This window comes from Chenopodium quinoa, unplaced genomic scaffold, assembly GCF_001683475.1.
Source record: "Chenopodium quinoa cultivar QQ74 unplaced genomic scaffold, ASM168347v1, whole genome shotgun sequence".
Classification (NCBI taxonomy): domain Eukaryota; kingdom Viridiplantae; phylum Streptophyta; class Magnoliopsida; order Caryophyllales; family Amaranthaceae; genus Chenopodium; species Chenopodium quinoa.
In genome coordinates this window covers 1,479,124-1,498,177 of record NW_018744647.1, presented here as the reverse complement: position 1 = coordinate 1,498,177, position 19,054 = coordinate 1,479,124, and the positions used below count along the sequence as shown (strand labels likewise).

Sequence of the window (19,054 nt, the reverse complement as noted above, 5' to 3'; positions counted from 1 at the left end):
ATTTGAGTAAAATCAAGAAATTTGATGTGAAAATTATGAATTAGGGGTTAGGGTTTGAGAGGAAAGATGAGAGAGAAAGAGTGTAAAATATGAGAGATGGGAAAAATAAGACAGGAGAGAGAAAAAAAAAATCGGCCGAGAGAAAATAAACCCAGCTGGCTGCGCCCGCGCCTGAGATCGCCACGCCCAAGGGGAGCCCGCGGCAAGTTCCTGGAAAGTTTCATGAATTTTACCTTAATAAAGGTCCACGTGCTCTCCCAAATTTTACGCACCCGCTCCATAATGGCCGCGCCTACGAGGAGCCCGCGGGTTGCCCGCGGCTACAAACTGAAAGTTTTTCTTCAAAAATTGCTTTAACGAGGAGCCGCACCCTCTCTAAATGACCCGCGGCCTCTCCCTTCAGCCCGCGGGGCAACCGCGAAGAGTTCCTGGTTGAAATTTGCAAAATTTGTCATTTTGAAGCTCAAAACCCCCGCAGCCTCTCCATGCAGGCGGGGTGCCCTCTCCCCTGCATCAAAAACTCTTCTTCTTGCACTCTTCTAATCATTCACCCTATATCCATAGTTGATGATAGAAAACAACCTACAAAACATACAAAAACAAGAAAAATAGTAAAAACAAAGAATAACAACAAAAATAAAAGAGAGAAAAGAAATTAGAAAAGAGGTTTAAAATCTGGGTTGCCTCCATTAAGTGCTTTTGTTTAACGTCGTTAGCTCGACGATTACCACCCATTCAAGGTGGTTTTCGGAGAAGCAATGAGTGATCAAGGCCAACAAAAGCACTATCAAAATACTTCTTGAGGCGATGGCCATTGACTTTAAACGAAGAAGAAGAATCCATCATCGAAACCTCTACAACACCACTTGGAAAGACACTATTGACCAAATAGGGACCGCTCCATCTTGACATAAGCTTTTCGGGAAAAAACTTCATTTTTAAATTGCAGAGAAGAACTTTATCACCAACACAAAAATATTTCTTCTCAATAAGTTTGTCATGTGTTTCCTTGGACTGAGCCTTGTACACACTAGCACAATCATAAGCATCAAGCCGAAGCTCCTCTAGCTCATGAAGATCCAACCACCTTTTCTCCCCCGCACTTGCCAAGTTAAAATTTATCATCTTAATTGCCCACAAAGCACGGTGTTCAATTTCAACCAGGAGATGGCATGACTTGCCATATACTAGGCGGTATGGAGTGGTACCTATGGGGGTCTTGAAAGTCATTCGATAGGCCCAAAGAGCATCATCCAATTTCTCCGACCAATCTTTTTTATTTCTCACAACCGTCTTTTCAAGGATGAGTTTGATTTGACGATTAGAGACTTCCACTTGACCGCTCGATTGGGGATAATATGGGAGGCCAAATCTTTGATGGACTCCATGCTTCGTCAACATGTTTTGAAATGTATGGTGAATAAAATGAGAACCGTTGTCGTTTATCACCGCCTTTGGCACCCCAAATCTTGGAAAGATTATTTCCTTAAACAACTTCATAACAACCTTGTGGTCATTATTTGGGGAGGCAATGGCCTCAACCCACTTAGACACGTAGTCGACTGCCACAAGGATAAATTGATTTCCGAAAGATGAAGGAAATGGCCCCATAAAGTCAATACCCCATACATCAAATATCTCCAACTCGAGTATGGGTTGTTGAGGCATTTCGTTTCTCTTGGAGATGTTCCCAACTCTTTGACATTGATCACATGTCTTTACAAAGCCCCATGAGTCTTTAAAGAAATGTGGCCACCACAAACCTCATTGGAGGACCTTAGCGGCGGTCTTAGAAACACCCATGTGGCCCCCGCTTGGATCCAAATGGCACATTTTCAAAACATTAGGCACCTCTTCATTTGGCACACATTGTCTAAGTATGCCATCGACCCCTTGCTTATATAAGATGGGATCATCCCAAACATAATGCCTTGCCTCTCTCTTGAGCTTCTTTCTTTGATTCTTAGAAAATGAAGGAGGAAACTCCCCACATGCAAGGAAATTCACCAAATCGGCAAACCATGGGAGCTTCTTTGCTTCAATAGCATATAAGAAGTCATCAAGCATCTTATCCTTAATTGGAGAACCATCATCATGAATTTGAGAATCATCTAGACGAGAAAGATGGTTTGTCACAACATTTTATGTTCCTCTTTTATCCCTAATCTCAATGCGAAGGTTTAAAGCTCAAGAACCCACCGGAACAACCTTGGCTTGGATTCTTTATTGGCAAAAAGATATTTGAGAGCCGCATGATCCGTGAAGACTATGGTTTTGGAACCCAATAGATAACAACGGAACTTCTCAAAAGCATGAACTATAGCCAAGAATTCCTTCTCCGTTGTAGTGCAATTCTGTTGAGCTCCATTAAGAGTCTTGGATATATAATAGATCACATGAAGCTTCTTGTCCACTCTTTGACCAAAATGATAAAAGAAGATTATGAAAAATAAGGTGAAAATATCCTAAAACACTACCCTATAAGCGCCATGAATGACACTCGTCAGTCTCACACGAAGATTTAAAAACATTTGGTTAGCTATTTAGGCAATGATTGGCTTGTATGCGTAATAAACAACCTGGGGATATTCTCACTGACCAAGCTGCTGCAATGCACAAGCCTTTAGCACAAGTGATTCCTAATGCGCGCCATCGTTGGTGCACTTGGCACATAATGACGAATATCCCAGATAAGCTCGGAAAATGTGAACAGTAAGTAGTATTTCTTAATCTTAGAAGTCTGATAGTGTCACACATGATGAAAAAAATATCTATGTGTATGAATAATGTGGTTGTGTATGAATAATTTGGTCATATAATTAACTTTTTGTTACTTTCCAGTAACTCTGGCTGATCTGTTTTTATACATGGTGTATTGTGTGGCAGTTGTAACCATATGATTTTTTTAAAAAAAAAATGCCTTGTTTATAGAAGTGCTGTTTTGTATGCTTTATTTGGTCATTTAATTAACTTTCATTTACTGTCCAGTACATCTGGCTAATTTACTATGTGTATACATTATAAAAGTTTTTATAGATGGTATACTGTGTGTATCAGTTATATCTGTTTTTATAGATGGTGTACTATGTGTAATTATATGCCTCTGTGTGAACCATATGCAATACTTGTTTTTTTTTTTTTGTTTTTTTAATGTTATTATATAGCGGAGAAGTGATTTTGTTTTTATAAGGACTGAATAATTGTGTGATTAAAACATTTTTCAGCTATCATGACTTTAAGAGTCCTCTTAAGAGTCTTATTTATGAGAGCTTCATAGTTTAGGAGTTTGAGCATAGATGGTCAGACTTAATGAAGCAATATAGCTTAGAGGACGATGAATGTTCATGTGGGTTGTATGAGGAAAGGCATATGTGGGTCCCAGCCTTTATGAAGGAGCAATTCTGGGCTTGGATGAAGACAACGCAAAGGGTTGAAAGCATTAACAATTTTTTTGACGGGTTTGTAAACAGGAAAACAAAGATGTATGAATTCCCGGACAAGTATACTAGGGCAATGGAGAGGCGTGTTGCTGCTGATGATGATAGGTGTAGGAAGTATGTTAGGCGTCTTGTGAGTGGGTTTCATGTTGAGAAATACTTCCAGGAAATCTACACTGACACCATGGATGGGAATGTGATTCAGTACCTCCTTGAAGATAGGGTGTGGATTGTTTCGGAAGGGAAGAGCGAAGAAAAGATTACTCATAGGAGGCGATTCTATTGTGTTCTTTTTAACATAGTTACAAAGGATGTGTCTTGTGATTGACGGAAGTTTGAAACATTTGGTATTCTGTGTAGGAAGGTAATCCGAGTGCATGATCAAAATTTAATTTTTGATATACCATCCAAGTATGTTCTTGATAGGTGGCACAAAGATGGAACTCGGAAGCACACTCGGGTTAAGATTGCTTATCACGATCCAACTGATAATGTGGCATATCAGAGGTACAACAAATTGATGGAGGAGTTTAAGGCAATAAGAAAAGTAGCATCAGATGTTGATGACAAGAAAAGTTTTGATCTTGTTGTTAAATCTCTGCAAGCTCTTCAATTAGAAGTCCAAAAAATCCGAGAAAAGTTCCTAGAAAATCAACCACCTGTACCATTCCTACCAAGGACACTTTTACCCTCTTCTAAAATAGCTTCAAACAACCCTGTCGAATAGCAAACCCCCAACTCTATTTTAAAGCTTTTGAAGGATCCATTATCTCATAAGAAACCCCGAGTACGACCAAAGGGGAGTAGGCATAAATCTAATTGTGAGTTGGGGTACAAGAAGAAGAATGGGAAAACAAAGGTTGCAAAAACTTGGCCCTTGTTGGGGGGAGTGACAATCCTGAGCAGCCACATGTGCAGCCACCTAGTGTTGCTAAGCTATTTGCAAGTTGATCTGACTTGCTTTATTGTTTTGCCCCTTGAAATGCAATCAACAATTGTTAATTTCAAGTGTTACTTACCTACTAAATGACATGGAAATTCAATTAATATCTGCATGTTTAGGTTGCTGGATCTTTTATATTAATTATGGCATTGTTTGAACTCCTGGAAAGAAATGCAATCATGCTTGTGTTGTTGTTTGGCAGGAAAAGAGAAAAAAAACAAATGATGTACTACAATAATACACAATAGAGAACTGTTATGACTATGTTGCAGACCTCGGTGCGATCAATGACATTCTTCTAAGAAACAGTTTAGATAGGTCAGGTCCATCTGAAGCATTTTGAATTCAGATTTGTCAGTCTTGTCTGCAACTTATTATCCTTATGCATCCATTTCATCAGTTAATAGTACTATGTAGTAAACAAAAGTGTCTTTTGTAGTAAACAGTAGTGTATTTTGTTTTAGCCAATGAGCAACTATGGGTTTAGCTTTTGTTTGAACGATTGCATTAGCTTTTGAGTAGTATTCAATGCATTAGCTTTAGTTTGAACGATTGCATTAGCTTTATAGTTTCAGCTTCAGGAATTACATGCATTAAAGTTGTATTGTCATTGCCTAATTCATACAATCAATTACCTATCAAAGCTAGCCTACTACGTCCCCACTACGTCTCTAACTACATACACTTACAAATATCTATAAAGTGCAATATACATTACACCAGGTGTTGTATTTAGATTGTAGAAGAGAGAAAAAGCAGGAGATGATTTAGTGTCCAAGCCATCTGCCAATTTTATCTAAATAATGCTAAGAATTAATTAAAATTCTGTTGTTTGCTCTACTAAATAACTGTCAATATACAAATTAGGGTTTAAAGATTTATACATCATATCCTACTTTGTTGAAGTGTAAGTTATACGTATAATAATTTGAATGTGGACTTACCAAATTTTGGGCATGTTGAAGTGTAAGTGAAGGGTCTATTTTGCTGAGGTCTTGTGTTTTCAATATGGGGTTTCTACTCCAGTTCAATTTTTTAGTCGTGCTTAACTTTAGGGGGTTTGCTCCAGTTCAAAAATTGGGTCGGGCTCTAGTTTAGGGGAGTTATGATTGATGAGCGTCAGTTATGGCGCTCAAAAGAATATGATTTAGGTTCATTTTCTATAATTTCTTTCATTATTTTCATATAATTTTCTTAGTTTTACTAGGTTTTCCAATTCAATAGTTCATTTTGGTTCTTGATTTGTTTTTATGAGTTTTTCATATTTTTAAATGATAATTCGTAGTTTTAGTTTAGTTTTTATTTTATTTTGTTTTCTTCCTTAGTTTTATTTGTGTTTTGTAGGTGAAAAATCAAGTCAAATAGCAAATTTAGAATGTTGCCCTCCTCGCGGGCATCGTCTCGAGTGCACTAATGATAGGGATGCTCGGGAGTGCGGAGTTTGATCGAGCAAGCGAAGGAGCCAAGGCCACAAGCACCAAGCAGGGGTGCGCACGCGACACAGGGGGTGCGTGCGCACAGACCCTTCAATGCGCGCGCGCGGCTTGGTTGGTGCGCACGCACAGCCTCTTCCAACTCCCTTCGCTCGTTTATTTCTATTTATAGCTTTTGACTTTCTTTTTTTTGGACGACTTATTTTTGTACTTGAGGATTAATTTTCCAGAAATAGAAGAGAGAGAAAGTAGAGAGAGAAGCTTAAGATTTACTTGTTTTGTACTTGAATTTGTTCTTAGATTTCAATTAAATCTTAGAATTACTTCTTCAATTCAGTGAAAATTTGTGAGAATTCTTTCCTTTGATTTACTTTTATTGAAATTTCTTTTAATTCTTGAATTGATTTGAATTATATTCTTTGCTTTAGAATTTGCTAATTGATTGATTTTCTTTTTTATTAAGCTTGATATGAATATGATTGTGATGGAATTTGTTTTGCTTCTCAATTTCACCATGATTAGTGAGTAGATTAGTTGCTAGGGAGAAGGGAAAGCATGCTTGATCGAAGATTTTTGCTAGTTGATGATCCTAAATTGATTGAATTGTTGCAATTAAATTGGTTGACATAGTTGTGCATGTGATTAATTAGACTAGGAGTAATCAACCTATAAGATTAATCTAGATTTCATTGCAAATTTCGATGACATGAACCCTTGATTTGAGAATAGCTTTAATTGATTGAATTTGATTGTGATTTTCCTTGTAAGCCATTCATAGTGAACTCTAACTTGGCTTATAGAAGATATCTTTTTGATTCCTTTGATTTCAATTATTGTTTGTCCTTTGTAATGTTGAATCGATTGAGTGATCTATCATTTAGCATAATCATTGAGCTTGCATGTGGAACCTATATCCCTAGTGTTTAGCACATTTAATTTCTCGATTTATCTATTCTCTTGATACCTTAGTTACCAACCATAACCATCTACATTCTTCGAACTAGCCTCACATAGGCTATAGCTTGCACCTAATCATTCCTTTAGGTTCGACCCTTGACTTACCATATACTCGTATTAGGTTGGTCGTGTGTTTACAAATTTAGTTTGGCTCTAGGAAAGGGTAGAAAACGACCTACATTTTCCTCTTGTCAATGATCCATGTTTTAGGGGGTTTTTTGTCTAGTTCAAAAATTGGGCCTTGCTCTATATGAAATACTACGTATTATGTTAGGGGCTCATTTGTAACTTTTAAGAAACATGGGTGGGGAAGGGTAACAAGTAAGATTTAGGCGAGACTTTTACTTTTACCATTTTTTTTTCAAATTAATTTGCAAGATTAGTCACTTGGGAGTTTGGACGATTTAAGAGTAAATGAAATGGTTAAGGGTTTACCACTTCTAAACAGCCTCACTTGTCATATGGACCATACTAATTTTATGTGGGATCGACCTTAAGCCTTGTTTGATTCATCTTATTTATTTTTCTTTTTTTAAAAAATAAAAGTTTTTATAAGATTAATTTTATAAAATTAGAAAAATTATTTCGCAAGTTACAATGATGTTTTGAATAATAATATCCTAATTCATATTACAACTAAATTAAATATTTTTATAAGGCCTTCTGACGGAAGGAGTATGATGTTTCCAAAATAGCAAGGCATGTTTAGTAGCTAGCTATAGTTTGACTTTAACCAATTTTTAATGAAAATTGTTTTCAAAATTGTAATATGAAACTTTATATTATGTTATCTTATAATATAAGTAAATGAGCAAAAATAGTCACCATAAAAGATACGCAATTTCTTTAGTTAAATATGTAACAAGTAATATTAGCAATTAGTCACCATAAACCCCGTAGTTTCAGTATAGTAACCAGAACCCCCCAGCACAGTTAATCAAACTAATAAATATAACATACATTCATTTAAAAAACATAGAAATTTCAAACGTGTTCATCAAGTTTCAATAGCAAATAGTCACCAAAAGAGAGCACCCATGACGAAATCCCATTATCTTACATATTGTCCAACCACTAATTAGAGATTTAGGCCCTGTTTGGGAGAAAGCTGAAAGATGAAAGCTGAACCTGATTGAGTTAGCTGATTTTAACTAGCTGATTTTAACTAGCTGATTTGACTAACTTATTGTATTAACTGATTATATAAAAGTGTTTGGTAAATAGCTGATAGCTGAAAGGTGATTGAGTATGTGAAATGACCAATAAGCTAAATGTGGGGTAGGTAGTTTAGATAGAATTTTAAATTAAATGAGATTATAAGTGTCATTTCACAATAATTAATGAATAAGCTAATTGAAAAATCTCTTAAAATGAGCTTTTTCAAAAAGAGCTTATTTAGTGGAATAAGCTCTTTCAATAAGCTTACTACCAAACACTTGTATTAGCTTGTTTGACTAGTCAATCAGCTAAAGTTAGTCAAATAAGCTAATATACCCCTAATAAGCTAACTACCAAACAGAGCCTTAATATTTTACATTCAAAAGGGGTGGTGGCAATTAGGGATATTATTGATCAAAGTATCATATGGTAAAACCGCGTACTTCCCTCCAAAAAGGTATCAAACCGCATACTTCCATCCAAAAGGTATCATCTAGAAATAGACCATCACTTGAGTGAGTTCGGAGCTATAACCACCTTGTATCCGTCCTTAATTCCGGCTTCCTCGATAGTTTCAAGAGAGCAAAGAATCGTGTCTTCATGGTAGAACACCAAATCAGTTGGATCAACATCAAACTTATCTCCCCATACGTGGAACAGGCTACACAGCGGAGTGTCCAACTTTCCTTGGACTAAAAGCTTTTTGTTTATTCAATGTCCTGTGTTCTTAAGATAGACACTTTTGGTTCTTGTGCAGGTATTCACCACGCCTTCCTACATAATACACCAACAAATTTTTACGCAATACATGTATTTTCTTCACCAAAAATACACATCAATGTACACTTAGTGGAACAATTTGACCATGACAGTTTGTATTCTATTTCCCTTTGAAGTTTTTCAATTCTTCTTAACTTAATTTTACGCAAGTGAAATTACTTCTTGTCTCAAAGGAAATTAAGTACTTGATACATCAACAACTTATAAATGGAAAAATTACTAAATTTAACAAATTTATAATAAGGCACAAACAACACATAAATGGACAACACATATATCAAACTAATCATTATGAGGCACTAACTTACCTTTTACTCTAATAATTATTTAACTTAATAACATTACGGTAAATTAAATATTGTGAAATTTTTTATCAATTTCAAATTAACACTTCTCAACCTATGCGCATAATGTTAACAATTATGTACTCGGTACTAATGTAAGCTCAACAACAAATTGGCCACCAAGACAAACCCCTAAGAAAAGTAAAGTTCCCCTAAGCTAATCATAAATACATCTCAGCATCCCATCAATGCAAAGCAAGCACTAGGCCTGATCACGGATCGGATATCCGACCCGAAAATGGATTTCGGATCGAATATCCGTATCCGAAAATACAGATATCTGATATTCGTATCCGATCCGAAATTTTCGAATCGGATAGATCGGATATCCTATATCCAACTACTTTAATTACAAGTTTTATTCTAATGGCAAAATTGATATTTTTTTTCCCATTTTTTAACAAAGAAAAAATAGAACACTTGAATACTTGATTAACAGTTCAAAAAGCATAACTTATTAAGTCATTAATTTATATCCATTATTTGTAAGAAAAATTAAAACAATAAGTCAATAACAACTATATAACCCAGAAATTGGTTTCCAAAATCAAACCTAAAACCGATTAACTAATTCAAATTAATGGTAATTATGCTAATAACAAAAGAGGAAAGAATAGCAGCACAAGGGAAGCAGGCCAAGCCGTTGCTGGTGGAGCCGTGGAGGAGCTGGAACGAACTCGGGTTGTCGCCACTGGTGGAGGAGCGAGGGAACGAACTCTAGTTGTCGCCGCCGCCGCTGGTAGAGGAGTGATGGAACTCAGGTTGTCACTGCTTGTGGAGGAGTGATGGAAGTTGTGATTGATGGAGGAGTGAGTGAAGTCGCGCGCGACGTACTGGTGGAGGAGTGAGGGTGTGAGTTACAAGGAGAAAAGAGAGGAGAAAGAGGAGGATCTGAGAAGTGAGAACTTGAGAGGAGAGTTACATGTAGATCTAAGAAGAGGGAGGAGGGAGAACACTAGAAGAGGGGGGCCGGGAGAATGAAGGGAGAGTTAGGGTTTGCTCTTTGTTGGTTTAGTTATTTGAGCCAGGGGGGATATTTGGGCCTTGGGAAGTATTTAAGGTTTGCTGGTGTTAGCGTATTTTTTCGGATATTCGGATATCCGAAATCCGAAATTTCGATATCCGATATCCGATCTGATATCCGAAATTTTCGGATCGGATGCAGATCGATTTTTCAAATTTTCGGATTATCAGATAGTTTTGCTCTACCCTAGCAAGCACACACAAGATAAGGGATGGAGGTAAATGACACAAAAATGAGGAAACTAGCTACCACTACCACTACCACTCGGCCCGGAGCCATCTTTGCCATCCCCATCATAGAAAAACCCGGATGGGGGACCATAAGGATCCCATCCCCCGGTGTAACCATAGTGCCCCTTAAAGTTATCTTGGTTCCAAGGGGCAAGGGGAGTAAATTGCTTGGGCAAAGCGAGCAGTAGCGGGTGCTCGGGGTGCACATAGGGGTAGGTAGGATCACCCTTATAGTCGCTCCCACTGGGAACACGGTAATCATAGTTACCGTGCTCGTCGAGGAATGAGCCAGTCTCGGTGTTGGACCTCGAGGGTCCTTGCCCATATGGATATGTAGGTACCCCATCACCCCCAAAAGATGGTATAGGACCATGTTGGGGTGGAAAGTAAGGGTAGTTAGCCGAGGGAGTGATATCTTCCCGGTTAACACCCGCATCATATAATTGTTGTTGTTAGAGAAAAATACCTTGTTTCATCTCCGAAATTCCCCTCATTTGAGTTTAGAGGGCCTCAAAATCTTTATCGTACATACCCTCCAACCGGATTTGCATACCCTTCATTGGAGCACTAAGGGTATACAAGTCGGAGCTAGCATATTAGTGTTGTTGTTCTTGATGATGTTGTTGTTGTTGTTATTGTTGATGTTGATACGGAATTTGTTGTTGTTGATGTTGTTGCGGCGGCTCTTCTTCTTCTTCTTCTTCTTCTTCTTCACCCATCTCTTCATCATCAACATAGTAGGGAGGGCGGTGACTCAAGGGGACTTGCCAAATATTCGCTACATTCTTGCGGTGGAGGGAAGTCAAGGAGGGGTTAGGGAGATAACACCAATGCTTGTTATCCCTAAGCCAATCAAACACCTCGTTATCATTGTTCTTTGCCAAAACCTGAATTTTCTTTAATTGCTTGAGGTCGAGGTAGAGAGAATTAACATCTCCCACCGGAGTACAAGACGGCAAAAAGTGATTGAGCTCAAGGTTGGTCACGAGCCTTGTGACCATACTACCACATGGAATCTCGCCGGATTCCCTATCTTGCAAACCTTGGCAATACTTCACAAAGGTCTACCCCAAATTTAAGCGACCTCGGTATTCCTCACGAGTAGCCACCCAAAGAATCCAAAGCTTCAACTGACTCATTTTGCCCAACTCTTGCTTCGGGAATACCGAATACCCCAAAAGACGATGGAGAACTCGGAGACATGGTTGGAACACCTTACTAATCTTAGCATACCGAGTCTCAAAGTCACCACACCCTGAAATGACATCCCACTATGATTTTTGATCATACTCATTGATGAAAAAGAACTCGGGATCCAAAATATCCGAATTCGGATCGAAGTCAAGAGCCGCATTGAATTCTTCAAGAGATTGATCAAAATGGTTGTTGAAGAGTTGAAATCGAACTCGATAGTTTCCTCCCTCAACTACAACAAGATCTACCATAGCCAAAATTCCAAAGTAGGTTAAACATAAGTACGGAAGCTAAGACTCACTAATGATCCCATGCGGAGGTTGTTAAGCAATTCCCTTAGATCTTCATCAATTCCCAACTTGATCAAATCCGGTTGGAAGTAATGTCGGGAAGGTTTAAGGGAACAGTTATCTTTTAGTTTGGTGAATTTTGCGTTTTGGATTGGGTCGATGATTCGTAATTTGGGGATAGGGGTAGGTTGGCAAGGTTGTGAGGTAGAGGGGGTAGGAGTGGGTTCTTCAATGGTTACGTTGGTCTTTCGTTTCTTGAGAAGTTTTTTTATGTGTTTAGACATGGTGATCTCCCGAAGATATTAGCTCAAAAATCCGATCACAATACACCACAAACACCACTAAAACACCAATCAACACTTCAAGATGCCACAATCACACTCCTTTACCAACACCGCCAATCAACAATTTACTACCAAAATCAAACAATCCCAAACTTACACAATCACCACCAATTCAAATCAACAATTGCTTCCCAATCAATCACCAATCACAATGAAACCAAAAACCAATGCTCAAAAAACAAAAATCATACTACCAAACTACCGAAAATCCGACTTCACCAATTCTCAACAAACATGCTCAAATTAGCTACAAAAACATCAAAAATCACAATGTGAGGCAATAACAATCAACAAACAACATAAATAATCATCCTAAATTCAATATCAATCATCAAAATCACCAAAATTCACAACCATGAACAATCTTATACTTGCAACTATATGATATAATAATGCAATTAAGAGTAAAAGAAGATGATTATCCCATGCAAGGAGCAAGATTTAACAAGTTTTGGCCACCAATTCCCTCAAGAATGAAAAACCCCAAATTGCTTCAACAATGGATGAGAGAAATTGGAGATTGAAATGGATGGAAGTAGTGTATTCATTGTTGAAAATGATGAAAATGCAGGAAGATTTGATGATTTTTGATGAAAATACATCAACAACTTATAAATGGAAAAATGCAGGAAGATTTGATGATTTTTGATGAAAATGCAGGAAGATTTGATGATTTTTGATGAAAATGCAGGGGTGCGAGCCAGCGCCCGTGTCGCACGCGCCCGCGCCCTCCCCTGGAGTGCCCGCGCTAGTCTGAACATCAATCTTCTTGCTTCTTTGGTGCGTTCACCTGTGGGCTCTTCGCTCAATATCATCCCTTGGCTATTAAACCCACCAAATATAGCAGTTTCTAAACATGTTGACATTGGGTTCAACATCCCTAAAATAATGATAGCACCACAATGAACCCACCAAGTTCAAAGTTTCTTCAAATTTTAGCACAATTTTCAATATCTTACCTCACTAACATTTCTTACCCTTTTACCTTGAAATTCGATAAAATCAAACATATAACACAACAAAAACCACAAAACACCTTTCCATTTCTTGTGCTCATTTGAATTAATCCATTTCCATGAATTCACCCTATAAATCCAAAAGAAAAACAATTGAAAGAAAAGAAAATAAAAGAAAGAAAATTAAGAAAATAGAAATCAAAAGAAAAGGTTAGAAATCTCCGGGTTGCCTTCCGAGAAGTGCTTGCTTATGGTCCTAAGTTCGACGACCCTTCCTCCAAATCATGGAGGATCAAAGGACACCACCTTATTCAAAGTGGCGGAAGGTACAAATTTCTCTTCAATTATTAGCAACTCCACATTTTTGCTTGATGAATTGAAACTTCATTTGTTTGAACTTCAAAAACAACCTTCTCATTCTTCAACTTCAATCTTATTCGCTTCTTCCTAGAAGCCCTTGCCTTCTTCTTGGCCTTGTTCCTTCTTGTAGACGATTTAACGCCATCCACTTCCTTGGAACCATCCTCCTCCTCTTGAGGACAAAGCTCAAACCAATGCGGAATGTCAATTACCTCTTCGTCCATAGCCTTTGAAAGCTCCTTTTCTTCTTCACTAACTTTCATGCAATCAAACCTTACAAGCACATCATCAAAAATCTCATGAACACCGTTAGTTGAAGAATTAATCACACAGGCATTATCCAATAAACGAAGGGAATTATCATTCATGATTCCTTTCACAAAAGACAAGGATTCATGCATCGGTTTTAGCTTAAAACTTTCTTTTTCATTACCAACTCTCAAAGTGATATGGCCTTCCTTAACATCTATTAAAGCTCCCCGAGTTAGCTAATAACTGTCTCCCTAGAATAATAGGAATGTGGTCATCCTCTTCAATTTCTGTAACAATAAAATCTACGGGAATTGTGAAAACACCTATCTTAAGGGGAACATCCTAAAATATTCCTTTTGGGAACTTACTGGATCTATTGGCCAATTGCATGGTCATGTTCGTAGAAAGAAGTTCTGCTAGCTTAAGCTTCTCTAACACTAGCACCTAAGTCACACAATGCATTAACAACAAAGGAACCTAAACCGGTTGTCCTAATTATCTTATTAGGCGTGATTTCGAATAACATATTCCCTTTAAACATGCAATATAGTGATCAATAAATAATAATAGAATAAACATTAATATTGGAAGCAATTCAACAATAATAATGTTAGTCAAATCAAATATAAAATTAACCTAATCATGATACTAGAAATATTAAAATAAAATAAGAGTAATTAAATTAATTAATTACACATATTCTGCGCGTACCTTTAAATTGCTATATCATGAATAAACTGTTAGTAACTTCAATAAAAAAATATAAAGCAAAAGAAAATTAAATTAAATTAAATTAATGTAGATTTGATTTGGTCCAAACCCTCAGTTATTTGTACCTTTCACGCCTTGGTTTAAGGACGAAACCTCGGGTTTAGAATAGACTCCTTGGAGTGCTTAAGGGAAAAATGGTGTAATTAGAAATATAGGTTTAAGGCTTAGAATATGAGAGAGAGAGAGAGAGAGAAGAATTTGAATGTAAAAGAGAGGAAGAGAGAAGGATTTGATGATCAAGATTGTTGATGATTGAAAAGGGGAGATATGACCTCTATTTATAGGGAAAAAAGAGGGGTCGAATCAAGAAAAGATAAGAATTCGAATCGGATAAAATCCTTGCGATAGACAGCAGTTTTTACGGTTTTTGTTTTTATCATATCTTTTGATCCAGAAATCGGAATAAGATAAATAAGATATCGTTGGAAAGCTCTTGAAGTCTACTTTCTACCCCAATTAGAATAAGATTAAAATATTTTGTATAACAAAAGATATAGCCGAAATAGTTAGATGGTGTCAGTTTTGGATTGAGTTTGACATTTTATTCATATCTTTTCCGTTATAGCTCGGAATTGATATTATAATATATCATTGGAAAGACAATTTCAAGGGATATCCGACCATATAAAATTTAGATAAAAACTATGATGCACGAAAATAATATCTGTCTATCTTTGAACGTCTTTTAATTCGGATATAAATAGGATTTTCAAAAAAAGGAGTTTTATTCAATTTCAAACTATTTAATCTTATCTTTTCAAAAACGATATTTAAGATCTTTTAGAAACTTATAGAAGCTTCAAATTAATCCTAATTGGTTTAGGAATGAGATTAAATAATTTGGACCCTCCACATGATCATTGGGTCGTAGGTAAGGTGGGCTTAGGTTCGTTTTGGGCTCAGTTTAATATTTTGACCATAACTTATTCGTTATAACTCGGATTTGGGCTTATAATATATCGTTGGAAAGCTGTTTTCAAGCCCCATCCAACTATTCAATCATTGGACCAAGATTATGGACCAAAATAAACTGGATCAAATGTTTTTATAAAAAGGACACGAAATGAATGATTTTAAAGGACAAGAAATGAATTATTTTGGGTTTAAAGGCACGAAAAGAGGAAAATAAGTTATGGTTTGGGAAATGGGCTAGGAATTAGGTTGGTTTTATGAAATGTATTGGGATTGAATATGAATTTAAGCACTCCAAAAATTAAATACTCAACCCGACCAATAATGGCGGTGAAAGGTTGTTCATCATCGGGTTTGGTTTTGGGGAGACATTTTTAGGTGTCTACAGAATCCCTCACTTTGACTGAGTTTTTAGAAACGTTAGTTTTGAAAACGATAGTCAAAGTAGTCGATAGGGACGGAGAATGATTTATGACGTTCTGCGATCCTAAATCACTCTGTATACGTCGATACCTGCAGAAAAATGTTAGTTCCATAGAATAAAATAGTAAAGGAATATAATGCTTATCTGACACCAGTGTATCGGTGACAAATGAGTTTGGTAGCTTCCTATGCTTGAAGGAATCCACCGGATGACGTATATTGAAATGCTTTCCATGCTTGAGGAAAGCCGACAGATGAGTTTGGTAGCTTTCTAAGCCTGAAGAAACCTACCAGATGACACTTTCCATGCTTGAGGAAAGTCGACGTATGAATTTGGTGTCATTCTATGCTTGTAGAATTCCACCGATAATGCCTTCCATGCTTGAGGAAAGCCGACTACTTGGCGATTTTCTATACTTGAAGAAAAATCCACCGATAACGCTTTCCATGCTTGAGGAAAGCCGACTTGGCGGTTTTCTATACTTGAAGAAAAATCCATCCATAACGCTTTCCATGCTTGAGGAAAACCGACTTGGCGGTTTTCTATGCTTGAAGAAATCCACCGGATAATACTTTCCATGCTTGAAGAAAGTCGACAGATGATGAGATTGCAAGTCTCTGTGTATTGAGATCCTTGCGTCGTGAAATGATGGTGGTTCGATTGTCCCCGAACGTGGGCTGTAGATGGTCCGCTTGTCCCCGGACGTGGGCTGTAGATGGTTTGCTTGTCCCCGGACGTGGGTTGTAGTTGAGACCTGCAAAAATAAATTTGCCAATGGACTCGTATATATTGTGATTAACTTGACCACTGACTTGACCAAGTTTGACTTGATGTGACATTACATGTGTATGACTTGTGAGTGTGTGTGTGTGTATATGTGTGTGTGAAGACACAAGCAAACGAAGATGCAAAAGCAAACATTTTCCGTCAATTTTTGTCATGAGTGGAAGGTACCGACTTTCTCCCAAAAAAGAAAGATGTGAAAACTGAACTTTTATTTTCGAACTTCCCTCGATGAGAAAAAATTTTGAAAAAGTTTTCGAACTTCCCCAAAAGAAAAGACGCGAAAGAAGGAAAGAAGTTTTGAACTTCCTCGTTGAGCAAGACAAAATGAATCGCATGGATTGAATTGCTTTTCTTGAAAGTAATGTATGCATGATGCATGTTCTTAGGCCAAGAGGCTAAGGAAAATTACATCATGTGACACGATAGATGAATGAACTTAGGTCATGAAGCTAAGAATCATTTATGGTGTAAAGAAACGATCTTGAACGTCACTTAGGTCTGGAAGCTAAGCACGTATGCAGATGAAGTGATTATTGCATAATGAACGTTGCTTAGGTCAAGGAGCTAAGCACGATATGATTTGTATGATTAAAAATCATTGATATATAAATGTTTCTCAGCACATTATGCGATGCATGAAACAATGAATATTGCTCAGGTCAGGAAGCTAAGCAAGTATACAATGTTTCTTCTAATGAATGTTGTCTTTAAATATGATGAAACATGCACAGTGTTGAAACAATATTTCATGGTAAAGGGCTCTTAAAGGGAAAGATGATTGATATGGATGTGTGAGTGAAGTGTGTGAATGTGATACTAAGGCTGGCTGCAAGGGTTATGGTGATGGAAAGAGATGTGAGAAGAGTCAAAGATGATGACTCTTTAGGCTGGGTAGGCTAAATGATGTGGGTTCAAGCCCCCAAGTCTAGCTCTAAATTGGTAGGGGTAAGCATTGGATATTCTTTGACTCGATCATGCATGGATATGAATATCAATGTGGCCGCACCTCGATGTGAGGTTGCCTACGTATCCGTTAGGAATCAGGCCGAACGTAGCTCTAACCGAACTTTGCACAAGTGTGTGTTACCTCAAAGAGGTCTTTCAAGGGTTGTAATGTGGTTAAGCTGAAGGTTTAAAGAAGAAAGGGGTAAAAGGCTCAAGACCCGAGAGAAGCCCCCAAGATATGCAATTATGTATTAGACTTTGCAAGCTTTATTTTTCATATATTTTTTTTTTGTTTTGATTTTTTTTTTCTTTTTTCCATTCTTGTGAATAGGCAATCTCAGATCATGCGGTCCATCACTCACTTAGCATTCATGTTTCTCAGGCACGGTACCAAGCACTCGATGAGAGACGCAAATTGAGACATGTTCATATCGGAGACATTGGAACACTTGCCTTTAGACATTTTTTTTATTTACTTATTCTTTTCTTTTTTTTATTTGAACTTGCTTTCTGATTGTCACACAAATTGCACACCTTCCCATCCCAGGGTTAAGTGAATGTGGGTTGAATAAATAAGGTCAAACGTTAGACGAGGCTCAAAGTGGTTGATGAAGAAATGGATATGTGATTAAATGGTTTATAGGGAATGACAGGGTTCCAAAGGTGCCTCAAGTCATTGGTGTACCTTGTGTTCAGTTCGGCAAATTTTTCTTAATTTTTGCGCATGACATGATCGAATGTAAAGGAAAGAAATGCTCATTGATGGAACATGGCATATAGACACAAGGATAAGGAGAACCTATGCTAGACTTATTAGGGGAAACGGTATGAAACGAAAGAAGAAAATAAAAAAAAAATGAAATCTTGTATAGAGACTTGTCTTGTGCTTCGTCTTCATGGTTGCTTATGAATTACTTGTTACCGCTAGAGGGGACAAGAAATTTGTTGTTGTTGATGCTTTGATTAGAAGAAAAGAAGGAAGGAATGACGTTCCCCTTATTCTTCCAACTATTGCCTAGTGATTTTAGACTCAGGTACTGTGTAAGGATGATTTCACTTAATGCATTCGCTCAATACTCGGATTGGAAAGGAAGAGTGTATGAAACGATTTTGAAATATGATGGGAAATACTCCACTCATTCCTATTACGACGGAAAAGGACGCATGCATGGTCCTAATATACGATCATAAATAATATAGTGCATTACTCAAAGACAAAGTGTGTGTAATGACTCAACATGTGTGATTAGGTGAGTTTATTAAGACTCGTGGTATGATCGCATGGCTAGACATGAGGACGTTGTGAAAAACAAAGGACCTAATGACCAAATAGCACGGAAGACTAAAAAACAAACTAACTTGATTAATTTTGTCCAATTTTAATGTTTATGCTAATTACTTGGTGAAAACGGTCCATTGGCAATCGTTAGTCATAAATAAGATCAACCACAATCAAAGACAAAGAACACATGTTAAGGTTAGCACAAAAATCGTTCACAAGAAACTAGGAAGAG

The 19,054-nt window shown here is 37.2% G+C and overlaps 1 protein-coding gene across 1 annotated transcript; it reads left to right on the top strand.

The window, feature by feature from the left end:
• The first annotated feature begins 3,309 nt into the window (after window positions 1–3,309).
• LOC110701659 (protein FAR-RED ELONGATED HYPOCOTYL 3-like) lies at window positions 3,310–4,164 on the top strand. Its single transcript, XM_021879273.1, has 2 exons — window positions 3,310–3,710; window positions 3,798–4,164. Exons 1-2 carry the CDS (start codon window positions 3,310–3,312, stop codon window positions 4,162–4,164), a joined length of 768 nt encoding a protein of 255 aa, XP_021734965.1.
• Window positions 4,165–19,054: the final 14,890 nt, after the last annotated feature.

What these genes read in the sequence shown, in the direction of transcription:
- LOC110701659 (XM_021879273.1), top strand. Translation starts at nt 3,310, where the DNA reads ATGAAGCAATATAGCTTAGAGGACGATGAATGTTCATGTGGGTTGTAT. An exon ending in GAAAAGATTACTCATAGGAG is followed by an intron (nt 3,711 to 3,797) that starts GCGATTCTATTG and finishes TATTCTGTGTAG; the next exon opens with GAAGGTAATCCGAGTGCATG.